The 18285-nt window shown below is 45.5% G+C and overlaps 1 protein-coding gene across 1 annotated transcript in view; it reads left to right on the forward strand.

Moving 5' to 3' along the window:
- The window catches only part of ARCN1 (archain 1), a 736356-nt gene that overhangs the window by 455677 nt on the left and 262394 nt on the right, over window positions 1-18285 (forward strand). The window contains exons 7-8 of the mRNA XM_044080918.1: window positions 17235-17382; window positions 17501-17609. Of these exons, the coding sequence (XP_043936853.1) occupies window positions 17235-17382; window positions 17501-17609 (257 nt within the window). The remainder of the gene's footprint in view (window positions 1-17234; window positions 17383-17500; window positions 17610-18285) is intronic.

Raw genomic sequence — 18285 nt, forward strand, 5'->3', positions numbered from 1 at the left:
TCATCCTCACATCTGCCCTCCTGGCCAGTGTCGGCATCCTCGAGGTATACTAGGAGACTCTCTGAAGCCGATATGGACCCGGATGATGAGAAGGTTCCTGCAAGTTCAATTGCAAATGGGAGTGTTGCTGGCACCCCCAGCCGGAGCGGGGAGTTCAGCCCCGACATTTGCCCCTATAGCTCCTCCTCTGATCCACCCTCTGGTTTCGGAGTCTGTGGATCTGAGGAGCCCTGGAGTCAGGGGGTTGCCACTGATGGTACCTCATACTCTATGCCGGCCATGCCCTTGAGGATCCCCTGTCTGATCCGAGCTCTCAGAGCCGAGATCTTGGCATTGGATCAGAGGGGATGAGTGTGTCGTCGACCCCATTGTGGTTGGGGCATATACTGTCTCCTTGGGTCTGGCTGTGCCAGCCTCGGCTCTGATCCCCTCGTCGGATCTGAGGGGTGTGGCTACCCACACTACCAGCTTCAGGGAAGCCGGTTCCCCTTCGGCTTTCGATGTTGTGGAGAGGGTTCTCTCTGAAGGATCGAGACCCCTCACTTTTTCCTCTGAGTCCACCTCTGCTCCTTCGCAACTGAGTTTGTCTTGCATCATCCTGTCCTTCCCGGGACAGCCTGTATCCAGTACGCCCCAAACAGTTCCCCGTGAGGAATTCAAGGCGGTTTGCAAGCCCTCCCCGGAGAATTCCCCCGAGGAGGTACCTCACAAATGCCAGTGCAAAAGGAGGCACATGGACTCCCCTGTGTCCCTCACTGAAGATACTGACTTGGAGGAAGGGGAAGGTTCCCCCAGATCACCCCCCCCCCCTGAAGACTTCTCCTTCGGAGACATAATGGAAATTCTTTGCTGGGAGGGGGGGGGCTGGTCCGCCTAAAAACCTTCCCCAGACGAGTCAGTATTTCTATAGGCATTTGAATACAGGCCCATCTACCTCTTGGGTGCCCCCCCCCCCTGCCGACCCTCTGGTGGACCTTATTACCATCAGAGCCTGGAAGGAGCCGGACACTGTAGAGCCAGTACCCAAATGGCCGGACAAGGTATTGAGCCCTCCTGCGGACAAAGCCACTTGGAGTAAGGGTTCCCCAGTTGATGCCATGGTAGTGGCGGTGGCCACCAAATAGGAACTCGCCCAGGAAAGTTCCTCGGTCCATCCCCCGGACAAGGAGTCCAGGGCAATGGATCATCTTGGAAAGCGGACTTTTGCTTCAGCTACCTTTGCTATAAGGGCGCTGAATTACATGGCCCCAGTCCCCCCCGGAGTTCATTTCAGCCGAGGATAAGTGGACATTCTCAGCTCGTATGGCCACTCTCAAGTCTGTGTCAAATACGTCCATGCATTTACTCTTTCATGCCACCGAGGGAGCCGCTAGGGCAGCCGGGTCCGGTATTGCCATGAGGCGTCATGCCTGGCTCCAGCTTTGTGATTTTTTTCAGAACCTTTCAAGGTGTCCTTCGCTAACACCCCTTTTGACGGTTCGACCCTGTTCAGGAAGACCGAGATACGCTTGTCCAGAGTGAGAATGATGGGAAAATGCTGTCAGCCGTTGGGGTCCGCTTCTTTAACCCTCAAAGGTCCTTCTCCAGGAACCAGCGAGGGCAAAAGAAGCTGTGGTTCCGGAAATCCTGGAAATCTCAGCAGTTCCGGAACGCTCAGGACTTCTTCTCCCCCAGAGGCAGAGGGGGACAATGTGGATACTGGCCCATGAGGGAGACCAAAGAACTTCGGGTCACGGGAAACTTTTTCCGACTGACCCGCGCAGCAGCCCTGAGGGGTTGCCTAACTGCTCCTGTCTGGAGGCAGTCAGGGGGCATTTCTCGAGGCACCTAGTCCAGTGGGAGTCCATCACGTCAGATTGCTGGGTGCTTCGAAAAATATCCAGAGACTATTCTATTCCCCTTCATAAACAACCCCCTATGCACAAGGCGCCTCCCAGGCGTCCCACCCGCTCAGAGAGGCAGCAGCTTTGGAGATAAGAAAGCTGTTAGAGAAAAGAGCAATCCAGCGAGTGCCCCCGAACAGTCCAGCTCAGGCATCTATTCGAGGTTCTTTTTGGTGCCATAAAAGATGGGGGACTTGAGGCCGATTCTCGACCTATCCGCGATTAACCTGTCCGTTGCCAAGGAAAAGTTCCAGATAATCACTCTACAATCTATCCTGCCTTCTTACAGGAGGGAGGCTGGATGTGCTCGATAGACCTCAAGGATGTGTACTACCATATTCTGATGGACAGGTGATCCAGAAGGTTCCTTTGCTTTTCGGCTAAGAGCCAGTCATTACCAGTTCAGGGTCCTACACTTCGGTCTCACCACAGCCCCCAGGGTGTTTTTACCAAGGTCATGGCAGTTGTAGCGGCCCACCTGAGGCTTCAGGGAATTCAGGTCTTTCCGTACCTAGATGACTGGCTTCTGACTGCCTCCACTAGGCATCAACTTGTCCTAGCCAGGGATTTCTTTCTTCAGTTGTCTGCCCGGCTGGGGATAACGATAAATCTCAAGAAGTCTTCCCTCCAATAGGAGAAAGAATAGACTCTCTTCAGGCCAGAGTATTTTTGACTTCAGACAGGCTTCACAGCCTGGCCCTTCACATAGTGGCGCTCCTTCAGTCTCCTGCACCCCCAGCGGAGTTGGTCCTGAGAGCCTTAGGGTCCATGACAGCAACTTATAAATCTGATTCCTTGTGCACGTCTGCATATGAGAGTATTACAGTGGACATTACAGGTTCAGTGGTTTCTACTACATCAGTCTCTAGATTTTCCGATTCCTCTGAGCGGAGTGTGCAAAAATTCTCTCGTGGTGGCTTCAGTCCCAGGAATTGCAAGAAGGACGCCCTTTTGTTGCATCTCCGCCCCAAGCCACGGTGACCACGGATGCGTCCTGTTTAGGGTGAGGGGGGCCACTGCTCGGGCAGGGCTGTCCAAGGCACATGGACTCAGAGTGAGACCGTTCTGTATATAAATGTTCTAGAGATGAGAGCAGTCCTTTTAGCGTTGCAGGCCCTTCATGCCTCTCTTCCTCTGGGAAGTATTGCTATCCAGTCAGACTATATGTCAGTGGTCTGGTACATCAACAAACGGGGGGGAACCTGGTCTTATCTACTTAGTCAAGAAGCCATGAGAGTGTGGGAATGGGCAAATGGGCGATCTCCACCAACCACTTTCTGATAGCAATGCACATTCTAGGTCGGACCATCATATTGGCAGACAAATTTAGCAGAACTATCCTTTAGCCTTACGAGTGGTCTCTGAACCCTTATGTAGCAGAACAGATCTTCCTCAGGTGGGGTCAGCCTTGCTGCTATCTCTTTGCATCGCCATCCAATGCGAAGTGCAGCGAGTTTTCGCTCCAATTTCCTTGACGGGGGAAGCCCCCAGAGATGTTCTTGTCCATGCTTGGCCAGCTGGTCTTCTTTATGCGTATCCCCCGCTTCCACTCATGACAAAATTCTTACAGAAAGCTTGTCGGTTGGGGAGCAGAGTTATCCTCATAGCACCATTCTGGCCTCATCAAGTTTGGTTCCCTTGCCTGCGGTCTCATCTCCTAGCTCCACCCTGGATCTTGGATCCCATTCCAGATCTTATTCATAATCCCTCGGGAATTCTTCCTCCGAATCTGGACAGCCTCAAGCTCACAGCTTGGTTACTCCAGTTCCCTTAGTTGCTAGGACTCTCGGTATCTCTTCCCCAGTTAAAGCCATTCTGGTTGCGCACATAAGTCCCCTACCAGGAAAGTTTACAGTACTAAGTGGAAACATTTTTCCATTTGGGCTTTGCAGAGAAATCTGGACCCCTTTACCACTCCAGTCCCAGTGGTGTTAGACTTTTTGTCTCATATTTTCCAGCAAGGGGCCAGCTGTTCCACAGTGAAAGTACAGCTGTCCGCTATTTCCCATTTTCATGCAGGGGAAAATTCAGGCTCTCTAGCTGCTGCCAGAAGTTGCAAGACTTTTTTGAAAGGTACTTTTCTTCTGAGGCCTCCTTTTAAGAATCCTTCCCCTCCGTGGGATTTGACTTTAGTTCTTCAGGCCTTAGTCGCACCCCCATTCGAGCCTGAAACATCAGTTGACTTGAAATTCTTGTCATGGAAGACTGCCTTCCTGGTGGCTATTACTTCAGCCAGGAGGGTGTCGGAGCTTGAAACACTGTGTATGAAACCCCCATACCTAGTTTTTCACAAGGATAAGGGTATCTCTCCGGACTAACCCGTCTTTTCTTCCTAAAATTGCTTCGGAGTCAAATATTAATCAGTCGATTAATTTGCCTGTATTTTTCCCTAATTTTCAAAATAAAGGGGAATATAAACTTCATTTGCTTGATGTGCACAAGCAGTTATGTTTTTATTTGCATAGGTCCAAACCTTTCCGTAAATCTGATCAGCTTTTTGTTTCCTTTGCTAGACCCTTTTTGGGAAAGCCAGTTTCAAAAGTGAGGATTTTGCTTTGTATTTTACAAGCTTTTAGAGAACTTGGATTACCAGCACCAGAAGAGGTTAATGCTCACTCCACCCGTTCTATAGCTACTTCGACTGCATTCTGGTCTAGAGTTTCCCTGGACGATATCTGCTCAGCAGCTACCTGGGCCTCCTCTCACCTTCATAACTCATAAGTTAGATTTGATGTCTAGAGGAAAGGCTTCCTTTGGCTCTGCAGTACTCCAGAATATTCTTTCTTAAGGGCCTCCCAAGATTCAGGTAGCTGGGGACTCTGTCCCACAGGCTGATGATCAAATGAAGTTAACTACTTCAGATAAAGAAGTTATGTACTCACCATAACGTTCCATCTGAGTAGTTAGACTTCATTTGTCAGCAACCTTACCCCCGACCTTGATGGTTATTTCTCTGTTTGGGCTCGATGTTCTGAGTTTGGCGAGCCTAGTGTAAGAGTTCAGGTCAGGTCTTTTTGGTTTAGGTTGTTGGGTGTCACATTGTTAGGTGGTAAACTCGATCTGAGGATTGGAAGGAGGTTGCAGTGTAGTATGGGTAAGGGGGGGGAGCTTGGAGCTCGGATCTTTAGCTTGGTAAGCTGCCGGCTCAAATCCGTATCGGATACGGAACCCACAGGTTGCTGACAAATTAAGTCTAACTACTCCGATGGAACGTTATGGTAAGTACATAACAACTTTTTTCCATAGAGAAATGTTCTGTAACCCACAACCCTGAATCCCCAAGTCATGTGTGCTTGGGGTGAAGGAACTTGAGTACCCTGGTAATCTTTATATCCTAGTTCCTAAGAGGCTGTTGTCACCCTTTTTTCACTCCAGCCTAGTGAGTGTATGTTTTATTTCTCAATATAGAGTCACCTGTAAAACAGAGCATCTCCAGGTGGAGAGGCTGGCTGGAGATGTATTTAAGGATTCTGGAGACACCAGTATTGTGACCGTTATTGTCACTGTTGGTGGTGGATGGTAATGCATGTGTGGATGGTGGAGTGTACTTGTGCTGCTGAGGGAATTTCATGTCAGGTCCTTTGAAGCTTCTGGGATGCTACGATTTGCCAGTTGGGTCTGACCCTTTTTCTTTCATACTTAAATGTTGCTGTTCCCAGAATAGCTGAAGTACAAAGGCTATGTCTCATTATAAGAAGGAGTTCTTTAGTTCCCACCCACTTATATTAATTTCCATTTGCTGGATCCTCTTCACTTTGTAAGTTTGAGTGGATAGCTTCTAATAAACATTGTATATGGCAGTTTGCTGTGGTAGTTGCTATCTAATTTGAGATTTCTGATGTTCATCGTGTTACCCTGCTGCAGTCATCACACTTTGGTTATCCTGTCGTCAGGCGGTCCCACAGTCGGCCAGAATTCCAAAGTCTTAGTCCGGCGTCGGTTGCTGTCGCTTCTTCCCTGACGTCAGTGCGCCAGGGGTATATAAGAGGCATCCAATGCCATTTTCTTCAGTCTTTCTTGCCGCGCGGTGCCCGAAGCAGAAGTAGTTCGCAAGTGCCGGTCGGCCGACACCTGAGATTTTTGATTCGAATTTCAGTCCAAAGTCTTCAATAAAGCTAAGTACCCCATTGGGGAACCTTTTCTTGCCTCAGTCCAATGTTAGAAAAAGTTAACAATTGCATTTCTTGTGGGAAGCAAATACCTCATAAGGACTTCCACTCTTATTGTATTCCTTGCCTAGGGCCAGACCACAACGTCACAGGTTGTCGGTTTTGTGCTAGGTTTAATAAACAAACTATCAAATGCCGTTTTGACTTCGCACGCCATTACTTTGGTAGGAAATTTAATTATATCATGCCATCGGAGCAGCCGACGACCGGCATGCATAAAAAACGCAAGGATAAGGACAGGCAGCCTAGGAACAAGCCAAACTCCGAGGCCTCTGCTGGGCCTGTCGCCGGTTCTCCGGTTTTCAGTGAGGCACCTACGCAGCCCCTGACGACTGCAGAATTGGAACCCCAGACAGCTGTGGATTCTCAAGCGGAGTCTACTAGGCCGACGCAGCCATCTTCATTAGGCCCTTCCAACACCGGAGCCGAAGGAGACCCCGGTGCAGTGGAAACACCTTCGGTTTCAGAAGGTGTCTTCAGACCGACTACACTCACCATTAAATCTTATGCTAAGCTTAAAACTCCTTTAAAACCAAAAAAGACTGTACATCAGTCTACAGTTCAAGGCCCCATGCCTAAGAAACAGATGCTTAAGATGGCTGAAGATTTGATTACCCTAATCAGGGGTTCCCATCCCCCTCCAGATAAAAGACCAAGACAAGAGGAGGATTATGCTTCCTCTGACCAGGTTTCAATTTCCTCAGATTCTTCTGAGGAACAGGATTACACTTTTCCCCCTTATGAAGACTCTGATGCTGAAGACTCTATTCCCTCAGCATCTCCCCCTGAAGACTACTCCTTTGGGGAAACTTTACATACCATGAGGGAACATTTCCACTGGGAAGGCCAGGGCTACTCTGATTCTAAGAAAAGACTCCGAGAGTTCCTTTTACTACCCCAGCACAGACCACTTGCTATCCCTCCAGTTTTAGATATTGTGGATGATGTTTACTTGGAGTCTAGTCTAAATCCAGACTCTCTACCTCCTGCTCCAGCCAAACCAGGCAGATACTACAGAGTACCTGACTCGCACAAATTCCTTTATAAAAGCCCTGTGGCTGACCCAGAAACAATTTCCCAGGGTCCCAAGGGGGCTAAAGCTTCTATGGCTAAAAATCCTGTGCCCTCTGAAAGGGATTCCAGAGCCCTAGATAGATGGGGAAAGAAAATATACACCTCAGCAACTCTGGCTATGAGAGCATTAAATTGTCAGTTTCACATGCTGAAATATCAGCATTTCCTAATGTCTCAATTAAAACAAAAAAAGAGCACACATACTGAACAGTCTGAATTCAAGGAAATGCAGGATCTGTTGCATGCAGCTGAACAGGTGGGCAAACATACTTTACAATGTGGATTTGATTCATTGGAAGCTTCCTGTAGCGCAGCTGTTACTGGATCTGTCATACGTAGACATGCTTGGTTAAAAGAACAAACCCTACCTGATCATGTTAAAGCAAAATTATTGGATGCACCTTTACAGCAGGATGTATTATTTGGTGTCAAAGCAGAAGAGGTTTTAAAGAAAATGGAGGATAAGGCAAAGTCTATGCAGACGGTCAAGGATTTTTTACAGGTACAACCCCCTCGTTTCAGCAGAAATTGGCCAACAAAAAAATGGTCTTTTCCAGCTTCTGACAGATCACAGAGGGGCAAATACAGACACCCAAGGGGCAGAGGTCAGTCACAAGGCCCTTACAAACCTCGCCAATGGGGTACTGCTACCCAGAAAGGAGGAGAAAGACAGGCCCCAAGCTAGCAGAAGGCAAACACAATGACTCAGTCCTCAGACTACCAAGCAAATCTCTCCTGGCAGCTCCCTTGGGAGGAAAATTAGCATTTTTTGCAGACAACTGGCACATCATCACAAAAGACAAATGGGTCCTAAACATTGTCTCACAAGGATACAGATTCCACTTTCATACCTTACCAAGGATAAAAGGAATGCCAAACCTGCCACCAAATCAATGGACAGAGGCACAAAAACAAATTACAGCTCTCATGGACATGAGAGCCATTCAGCAGGTACCTACACAGGAGCAAGGACAAGGATTTTACTCAAGACTCTTTCTAGTCCCAAGAAAAGACAAAGCATGGAGACCCATTCTGGATCTTTCAGTTCTGAACACCTATCTGCAAGTACCAAAATTCAAGATGCTAACATTACAGAAGCTTCTTCCCATGCTGGGAAGAATGCTTAGCTAGTAACGTTGGACCTCAAGGAGGTATACCTGCGTGTCAGACAAAATTGCAGAAGATACCTCCGCTTCATTGCAGGTCAATGCATTATCAATTCTCTGCACTGCCCTTTGGCTTATCTACTGTGCCCAGAGTCTTCACAAAATGCCTGACACCAGTAATTGCATACTGCAGACAAAGAGGAATTCAAATATACCCATACCTGGATGACTGCCTTATTCAAGCAGAAAGCAAGGACATTCTTTTAAAGCATCTGGCATTTGTCAAACACCTTCTAAGTTGCCTAGGGTACACAGTAAACGAAAATAAATCAAAACTAGTGCCCTCACAAAACATAATATTCCTGGGTGCCAGCTTGAATACAACGGCCCAGATGGCTTATCTATCTCACGCCAGACAAGCAACAGCAGCTGACTCAATAGTTCAAAATAATGGCAACAAAGACCCAACTCCCTGCAAGAAAAATTCTGCAGGCCTTGGGATTCATGGCATCTTGCATACTACTAATACCATTTGCAAAACTGCATATGAGGAAATTACAATGGTACCTGAAAAGAGTATGGACTCAGCACAGCCACAGCTTGGAAACAATGATACCACTCATTCCCTGCCTTCAACAGGAGTTTCTGTGGTGGGCACAGGCATGTCACCTCAGCAAGGGTCAGCCTTTCACCTTACCCACAGCCAGGCAAACTATGACAACAGATGCATCAGACTATGCCTGGGGAGCACACATGGCAGGACAGTGCATTCAGGGCAAATAGACTACAGATCAAAGGCATCTGCATATCAATCAAAAAGAAATGCTAGCAGTACAGAATGCCTTAACAGCTTTCAAGGACCTCTTACACCCAGGACAACTAATAATAAAGACAGACAATACCACAGTAATGTGGTACATAAACAAGCAAGGGGGCACACATTCCTACCCTCTATGCAGGCAAGCAATGACCTTGTGGAACATGGCACTGTCTTACCAGGTTCAATTACAAGCACAATTCCTGCCAGGAAAGAAAAACACATTGACAGACGATCTAAGCAGAAACATCATGGATCCACACAAATGGAAACTAGATCCACAAGTATTTGCAATGATAGCTCAGAAATGGGGATGCCCAGACATAGATCTGTTTGCCAGCCCCTAAAACTACCAACTTCAAAAATTTTGCACAAGGACATTCTATCCACAAGCTTGGAAAGTGGACGCCCTCTCATTCAGTTGGAAAACATTAACAGTGTATGCCTTTCCTCCACTGCCTCTTCTAGCAAAGGTACTGCTGAAAGTCAGATTAGAGAGGCCACAAATGATACTCATTGCACCAGACTGGCCACGCCAGCATTGGTATCCAATTCTAAGGAACATGGCCCACTGCCCACCATGGATTTTACCACAAATTCCTCACCTGCTCACCCAGTGAGACAATCAGATTCTACACAGCCAGCTCAAGACTTTAAACCTGGCTGCATGGCAAATTACCTAAACAACCAGCCAACACCTCTATCCAAAGTGGTTATGGATGTCATTCTGGAGGCCAGGAGGCCCAGCACCAGGAAAACCTATTCAGACAAATGGAAAAGATTTTGCGCCTGGAACCAGGCTAAAGGCCAAAATCCCCTTGATCCAAACATTCCTCAGATTCTACAATATTTAACTGAGATGTTGCACAAAGGTATTTCCTTTTCATCTATTAAGATCCACGCCTCAGCAATTTCAGCTCAAATTTCTTTCATGGAAAACTGCCCTGCTACTAGCAATAACCTCAGCTAGAAGAGTCTCAGAGCTACAGGCACTAATGGCAGTGGAGCCTTTCCTCATTTTTCATCAAGACAGAGTATCTCTATGAACTAACCCTTCCTTTATGCCAAAGGTGGTATCCAGTGTGGCCCTAAACCAAACCATTCATTTGCCCACCTTTTTCCCAAATCCCCAGAACAAAGGAGAAAGATTACTGCACTCTTTGGACATTCACAGGCAATTACGTTACTACTTGGATAAAACTAAGGCTTTCAGAAAATCTGACCAGCTCTTTGTAGCCTATGCTGCAGGATCACAAGGAAAAGCTATCTCAAACCATTTCTAAATGGATAGGACATTGCATACGTTTCTGCTACACGCATCATGGGAAACCGGTACCTGCTAACATTACGTCCCACTCCACCAGGGCTACAGCTACATCAGCAGCCTTTCTCAGGGGAGTGCCAACCAAGGATATTCTGGAAGCTGCAACCTGGAGTTCAGTGCACACCTTCACCAAACACTATCACTTACCTCTATATTCTAAGACTAGAGCTGGTTTTGCCACTGCAGTTTTGCAGGGCCTACTAGCTTCTTCTAACCCTGTTTAACTCCACCATCCATTCTTAGCTTTGGGATTCAACCCAAGTGTGATAACTGCAGCAGGGTAACGCGATGAACATAGTACAGTTTTGTACCTACCATAAATGTAGATGTTCGAGTGTTCACCCTGCTGCAGTCCAGGTTACCCTCCCTCCATCCCCTCTGAACTAGCTGAACTTATCTATACCACTCTATCCTATACAACCTCTGTGGTGTATTTGCTTGTGCCTGACAGTATTGTTTTATTTTTTATATAGTGATATATATATATATATATATATATATATATATATATATGTATATATATTGCCTACCTATTGGGGGCACCTGACATCTGGGGCAAGAAAAACTGAAGAAAATGGCGTTGGATGCCTCTTATATACCCCTGGTACACTGACGTCAGGGAAGAAGCGACAGCAACCGACGCCGGACCAAGACTTTGGAATTCGGCCCGACTGCGGGACAGCCTGACGGCAGGATAACCCAAATGTGATTCAGACTGCAGCAGGGTGAACACTCGAACATCTAAATTTATGGTAGGTACAAAACTGTACTTTTTTATTTCCATTTTCATATGGGTCTGCTGAACTTGCACTGAGTAGGCTTGCTGGCGCTTTATGACAGACTCACAGCTTTGTGTAGGTAAAAAGGTCAGCAAGCTGTCACTAGTGGATGAAAGCCATCATAGACATGGTAGATGTTAGACTGGGCCTAAACTTTGGATTAGATGATGTGCTTTAAGCTCAAGGACTGTATTACAAATCCCAGTGAAATGTTTTTACATTCGCACTAATCTTTATAGGTTAACCTTTACTGCATTTTTGTTGCCTTTCTGAGCTTCCTTTCAAATATTTGCATATGCCTTTTAATTGAATAGCAGTCTTGTACTGCCTTTGATATGTCTGCGTTATTCATGCTGCGCAACTTTCACTGTTTGGTTTGTATTCATGTTTGATTTGCTGTTGTAGATGACTGCTATAATATCAGTTGTTTTTTGATCTCATGACTAAGAAGAATCATAGTAAAAGGGGCGTTTGCTTTAATACTGCCATATATTTTCAGCAAGTCCAAATTGTAGATGTTCTTCGTCTTCCATTGCTGCAGTCCTGACTATTGGGTATAGTCCGCGTCCAGTCGGCCCGAATACCAGAGTATAAGGCTGGCGGTCAGGGCGCATTAGACTGACGCCAGTGCGTCAGGGTACTAATGCGCATGACCGACGCCATATCCTCAGTCTTTTGCCGCATGGTCCGATGCAGAAGCAGTTTTGCGAGTGCAGGTTGGCGTTCTGAAATATTTCCAAACCGGAGTTTCAGACCGAAACAGAGTTGGCTAAGTACCCGTGGGAACATTTTAGTTTTTCTTGCCTCAGTATTTTACCGGATGTCAGAAAAAGTGAATAACTGTATTTCTTGTGGGAAACAGATACCTCATAGGGATTATCATACCTTGTGTATACCTTGTTTAGGGCCTGAGCACGACGTTGTTGGTTGCCGCTCTTGTGCTAGGTTTAACAAACGCACTATTAAGAGGAGGTTAGACTGTGCCAGGTTAGTGTTTGGGAAGCGTTGCAATTATAAAATGCCGTCGGATGCTCCGGCGCGCCTCCAAGAAGCGCAAGGATAAAACAGTGAAGCCTAGGGTTGAGGAACCGCAGTCCCGGATGTCGGTTCTTTAGAAGGCTCAGTGGAGCCGGAGGTTTTGCCAGGAGTTTCCATGGAGTCCCAGGCAGAAACTATACTCTTACAGGATGTGCCTTCTCAGGAGGTAGGCCAGGCTGAGGGGGCTTCTCAGGTGACTGTTCTTCCCTCTCTTCCCAAGGTAGTTAGGGCCTCTCCTTCTGTTGCCAAAACTTCTTTGAGAGGTAGGCCTACTTCAGCTTCAGTGGGGGCTTCTCCTAGCATTTCGGTTCTGTACCTAAGAAACATATGCTTAAAATGGCAGAAGATTTGATTACTATGATTAGGGGTTCTATGCCCCGCCTGATAAGAGGCCTAGGGTGGAACCGAGTTTGATAGTTTTGAACAGTGTTCAGAGGCTTCAGAATCTTCTGTGGAAGATTTGCAGGAGTATCCTACTTATTCTGATTCTGATGTGGATGATTCCACTCCTACAGCGTCTCCACCTGAGGATTTCTCATTTTCAGAGACTTTGCATTCCATGAGGGAGCACTTTAAATGGGAAGGCCAGGATTACTCTGACTCCAGGAAAAGGCTTAGGGAGTTCTTGTTTTACCCCAGCATAGGCCTTTAGCTATTCCTCCTGTGTTGAATGTGGTGGAAGATGTTTTTGCAGAGGCTTCCTGAACCCTGACTCTTTGCCTCCTGCTCCTGTTAAGCCTGATAGGTATTATAGGGTGCCCAGCTCATAAATATTTGTTTAAGAGTCCTAGGGCAGACCCAGAAACTATTTCTCAAGGGCCTAAAGGTGTAAAGGCTTCTGTGGTTAAAAATCCTGTTCCCACTGATAAAGAGGCAAGGGCTTTGGATAGGTGGGGAAAGAAAGTGTATACTTCTTCCACTCTAGCCATGAGAGCTTTGAATTGTCAGTTTCACATGCTAAAATATCAGAATTATCTCCTTTCACAATTGAAATCTAAGGTGGATGCTTTGGCGGAAGGTATTGAGTGTAAAGAGTTGCTGGATTTGGTTCATGTGTCTGAACAAGTGGGTAAGCATTCTTTGCAATGTGGTTTTGATGCTGTACAGGCCTCCTAGGGTGGCTGCTACCAGTTCTGTTCTTCGCAGGCATGCCTGGTTGAAGGATCAGAATTTAGCTGAGCATGTTAAGACAAGGATTTTGGATGCTCCTTTACAGTCTGATGTGTTGTTTGGTTCGCCTGTGGAAGCAGTTTTAAAGAAAATGGAGGACAAAGCTAAGTCCATGCAAACTGTTAAAGATTTTTGCAGGTGCAGCCACCAAGTTTAGTAGAAATTGGCCTGCTAAGGGGTGGACATATCCTGCTTATGATTCTCAGTCTAGGGGTAGGTCTAGACGTGGTAGGGGCAGGGCTCAAGGTTCTTTAGGCCTAGAACAGGGAGTTCACCTGCTCAGACTTCTGGTGAGGGCAGGGGTCAGTCCTTTCGTAAACAGACCCAATGACCGGTTTTTTCAGCTGCCAGCAGATTCACGTTTGGCAGCTCCTTTGGGAGGAAGACTGTCTCTTTTCAAAGAAAATTGGGATTTAATTACTCAAGACAGATGGGTGTTGGATATCATTCACCACGGTTACAGATTTTACTTCCATACAATGCCCCCTTTCAAAGGCATGCCAGACGTTCCTCCTCTACAAAGAAAAGAGGCTCACAAGCAAGTTTTACAGTTGGCTATTCAGCCAGTCCCTGTATCAGAAAGGGGCCTAGGATTTTATTCTCGCCTGTTCCTTGTACCAAAGAAGGGGAACACGTGGAGACCAATTTTGGATTTATCTCTCCTCAACACTTTTTGGACATTGCCAAGTTCAAGATGTTGACGTTACAACAGCTTCTACCTCTGCTGGGCAAAGATCACTGGATGGTAACTTTAGATCTCAAGGAAGCTTACCTTCATGTGCCTATAAGGCTAAGTTGCAGGAGGTATCTGCGGTTTCGAGCTGGAAATTCTCATTATCAGTTCTCTGCATTGCCCTTTGGCTTATCTACTGCCCAGAGTATTCACAAAGGTTCTGGCTCCAGTGATAGCTTACTTCAGGCTTCAAGGAATTCAAATCTATCCTTATTTGGACGACTGCCTGATTCTGGCTCAAGAAAAGGAAGACCTTCTACAGCATCTGGAATATGTTATAGCAGTGCTAAGATGCCTAGGGTATTCTGTGAACGAAATAAAGTCCAGTCTAGTACCCTCTCAAGACATGTGCTTTCTGGGTGTAAGACTGAATACAGCAGCCCAGATGGCCTTTTTAACCCCGGACAAACAAAAGAGTCTGTCACTTTACTTCCATCAACTATCTCATCAGTCCGTGCTGACTGCAAGGACAGTCCTTCAAGCATTAGGGTTCATGGCATCTTGTATTCTGGTGCTTCCCAATGCCAAACTGCATATGAGGAAGCTACAATGGTATCTCAAAATGTATGGACACAGCACTGCCAGGATTTGGACACTGTCATTCAAATAATACCTTGCCTTCAAAAAGAATTCTTGTGGTGGGCTCAGGAATGTCACCTAAACAAGGGACTCTCTGTGACCCGGCCAGAGGCAAGTCAGATTCTAACGACAGATGCCTCGGACATTGCTTGGGGAGCTCATCTAAATGGAAAGTGGATACAAGACAAGTGGCCTGCCAGACTACAGCATCTACATATCAACATGAAGGAGATGTTAGCAGTCCAGTTTGCATTAATGGCTTTCAAGGAGTTACTTCTTCCAGGGCAGGTGTTGATTCTAACAGACAACACAACTGTCATGTGGTACATCAACAAGCAAGGGGAACACATTCTTATCCTCTATGCAGGCAAGCAATGATTTTATGGGAGACTGCGCTAAGCTTGCAACTAACTTCAGGCAAGGTTTCTGCCAGGAGCACAGAACTCCTTAGCAGATGTGTTAAGCAGACAAATCATGGATCCCCACGAGTGGAAACTGGATCTTCATGTATTTCAGAAACTGACAGTGTCATGGGGAACTCCAGACATAGATCTGTTCGCTTCTCCACTAAACCACCAGCTGCCAAAGTATTGCACAAAGGGGTTTCATCACACAGCTTGGAAAGTGGATGCTCTGTCTTTCAGTTGGAAAAACCTTCATGTGTATGCCTTTCCACCTCTACCGCTTCTTCCAAAGGTACTATTAAAGGTCAGACAAGACAGGCCAAGGATGATTTTGATAGCTCCAGATTGGCCTCGGCAACACTGGTACCCACTACTATGGAGTCTGGTAAAGAAGCCTCCATGGCCTTTACCTCTGATTCCTCATCTGTTATCTCAGCAGGACGGTCATCTGCTCAATGTCAAGCTTCACTCTCTTCATCTAACAGCCTGGCATATTCTGTGTTGAAACACAGCAGGTCTCAACTTCCTCAACAAGTTTTAAATGTGATTATGGAAGCTAGAAGGCCTAGTACAAGGAGAGTGTACGCAGAAAAATGGAAGAGATTTTTACTTTGGAGTACAGCAAAGAATTTGGAGATTTCAGAGCCTAATTTGGGTGTGGCTCTTCAATATCTTACTGAATTATTGGACAAAGGTTTGTCCTTCTCTTCCATAAAGATTCATGCTGCAGCAATTTCAGCTCACTATGATTGTGACCCACCTTTGTTTTCATCCTTTGTTCAAGCAGTTTCTTAGAGGGGCAAAGAATATAAGACCCCACGTAGAGCTCCTATTCCTGCTTGGGATCTCAATTTTGTGTTGGAAAAACTTACTCTACAACCTTTTGAGCCTGCAGCTACTGCTGAATTGAAATATTTGTCATGGAAGACTGCTTTTCTGTTGGCTATTACTTCTGCAAGAAGGGTGTCTGAGTTGCAGGCCCTTATGGCAGTAGAGCCTTTTTTGATTTTTCATAAGGATAGGGTATCATTACGTACTAATCCTTCTTTTATGCCTAAGGTGGTTTCTAGTGTGGCTTTAAACCAAACTATTCATTTGCCTACGTCTTTTGCAGAACCTCAAAATAAAGGGAAAAGATTTTGCACACTTTAGATGTACACAGGCAATTGCGTTATTATTTAAGCAGGACTAAGGATTTTAGGCAGTCTCAGCAGTTGTTTGTTTCTTTTGCTTTGAGTTCTCAGGGCAAGCCTGTGTCAAAACAAACTATTTCTAGGTGGATTGGCTTTTGCATTGCATTTTGTTATTCCCATCATGGCAAGGAGATTCCAGCTGGGATTAGGCCTCATTCCACTAGGGCTACTGCCACTTCAACAGCATTTCTAAGGGGGGTGGCAACTAAGGATATTCTGGAAGCAGCTACTTGGAGTTCAGTGCATACTTTCTCTAGGCATTATCACCTTCCTATCTACTCTAAGTCCAGGGCTGGTTTTGCCACAGCTGTTTTACAAGGCATGTTGTCAGCTCCTACTACTTTATAATTTGCCAGCCTCCCTTACCTCTGCTTTGGGATTCTACCCAATAGTCAGGACTGCAGCAATGGAAGACGAAGAACATAGTACAGTTTTGTACCTACCATAAATGTAGATGTTCGAGGATTCCATTGCTGCAGTCCAATTTACCCTCCCTCCTTCCCCTCTGTATTTAGGGGTGGTTGTGTAGGTGAGTTTACATGTTTATATTTCTGTATATATATATATATATATATATATATTGTTGTATATATTGTACATGTTTTTGGTGCAGGTTGTTTTGGGACTTGTCTTTTTAGGGTCTTCTGACATCTGGGGCAAGAAAAGACTGAGGATATGACGTCGGTCATGCGCATTAGTACCCTGACGTACTGTCGTCAGTCTAATGCGCCCTGACCGACGTCAGCCTTATACTCTGGTATTCGGGCCGACTGGACGCGGACTATACCCAATAGTCAGGACTGCAGCAATGGAATCCTCGAACATCTACATTTATGGTAGGTACAAAACTGTACTTTCCTGCCAGTAGAGCAGTCGAGCTTTAGTTTCTTTTTTGATATCACATGAAAAGTGGAAACTGTTTAAAGTATAAAGTATCTTATATACAATACTGTTCTGTTTTGCAGACACACCCGAATGTAGATAAGAAACTGTTCACAACAGACTCCATCATTGGCTTGAAGAACCAAGAGAAATCTTTCCCTCTTAATAATGATGTCGGTGTACTGAAGTGGAGGTTGCAGACAACAGATGAGTCCCTTATTCCACTGACAAGTGAGTACATATGGTTTATTAGGCAAAACTCACTAATTGCTGTAATTTTTTTTTTTTTTTTTTTTTTTTAAGAAACTTAACTGTAAAAAAAATAACTCTCTATCCTACTTTTGTGCAGTAAATTGCTGGCCCTCTGAAAGTGGTAATGGCTGTGATGTCAACATTGAATATGAATTGCAAGAAGAGAATCTGGAACTGAATGACGTTGTTATAAGTATCCCTCTACCGTAAGTAAAGTGATTAATTACTGTTAAGGGTATATGCATGTTTCCTTCCTGTCTGACTAGAAGTGTTTTTGTTGTATTTGGAACAGGTCCAGATTAATGGTTATGGTCTCCCCCAGCACCATTATCCAGACTACAGAGTAACAGCTACATATATTGATGGTAAAGCTGGTGTATTGCTTTGTAAGCAGTGTGAAAGAATGCCCGGGTAGCTCTTAGTGAATCCATTTTGTCTACTCCCATCTTAACAACTGTGAAAGTTAACCATCATTGAGTATTTCTGTCTATCCATGGTTTTTCTTTTGCTGACAAAGTTCATTCTGAGCTTGGGTCACCAGCATCATGGCTTTAACTCTGCTCTAATGAGGACATTTACAGGCATTTTTCAGTGGAGAAGAATGTTTTAGACAATTGTCTGCTCAGTGATCCATTTTTTTAAGTATAATATGAGAACATGTAGTGAGACAGTGTTAGAAAATGGATAGCTCTAATGTGTACCAAGGAATACAATTGTGCAGAGCTGGCAAAATGCTGGAGAAATCAGTCAGCTGAAACAATCCTCCAAGCAATTTGGATAATTTAACTTTACCACCCAGAAAAATATCGGGATCATGTGACTTGCTTTATTTTCACTTTTTGGTAAAGTTGTTATAACTAAACCCTTTGCTCTTTTTTAAAT

Source organism: Protopterus annectens, chromosome 8.part0, assembly GCF_019279795.1.
Source record: "Protopterus annectens isolate FY-2018-M chromosome 8.part0, PAN1.0, whole genome shotgun sequence".
Lineage (NCBI taxonomy): Eukaryota > Metazoa > Chordata > Ceratodontiformes > Protopteridae > Protopterus > Protopterus annectens.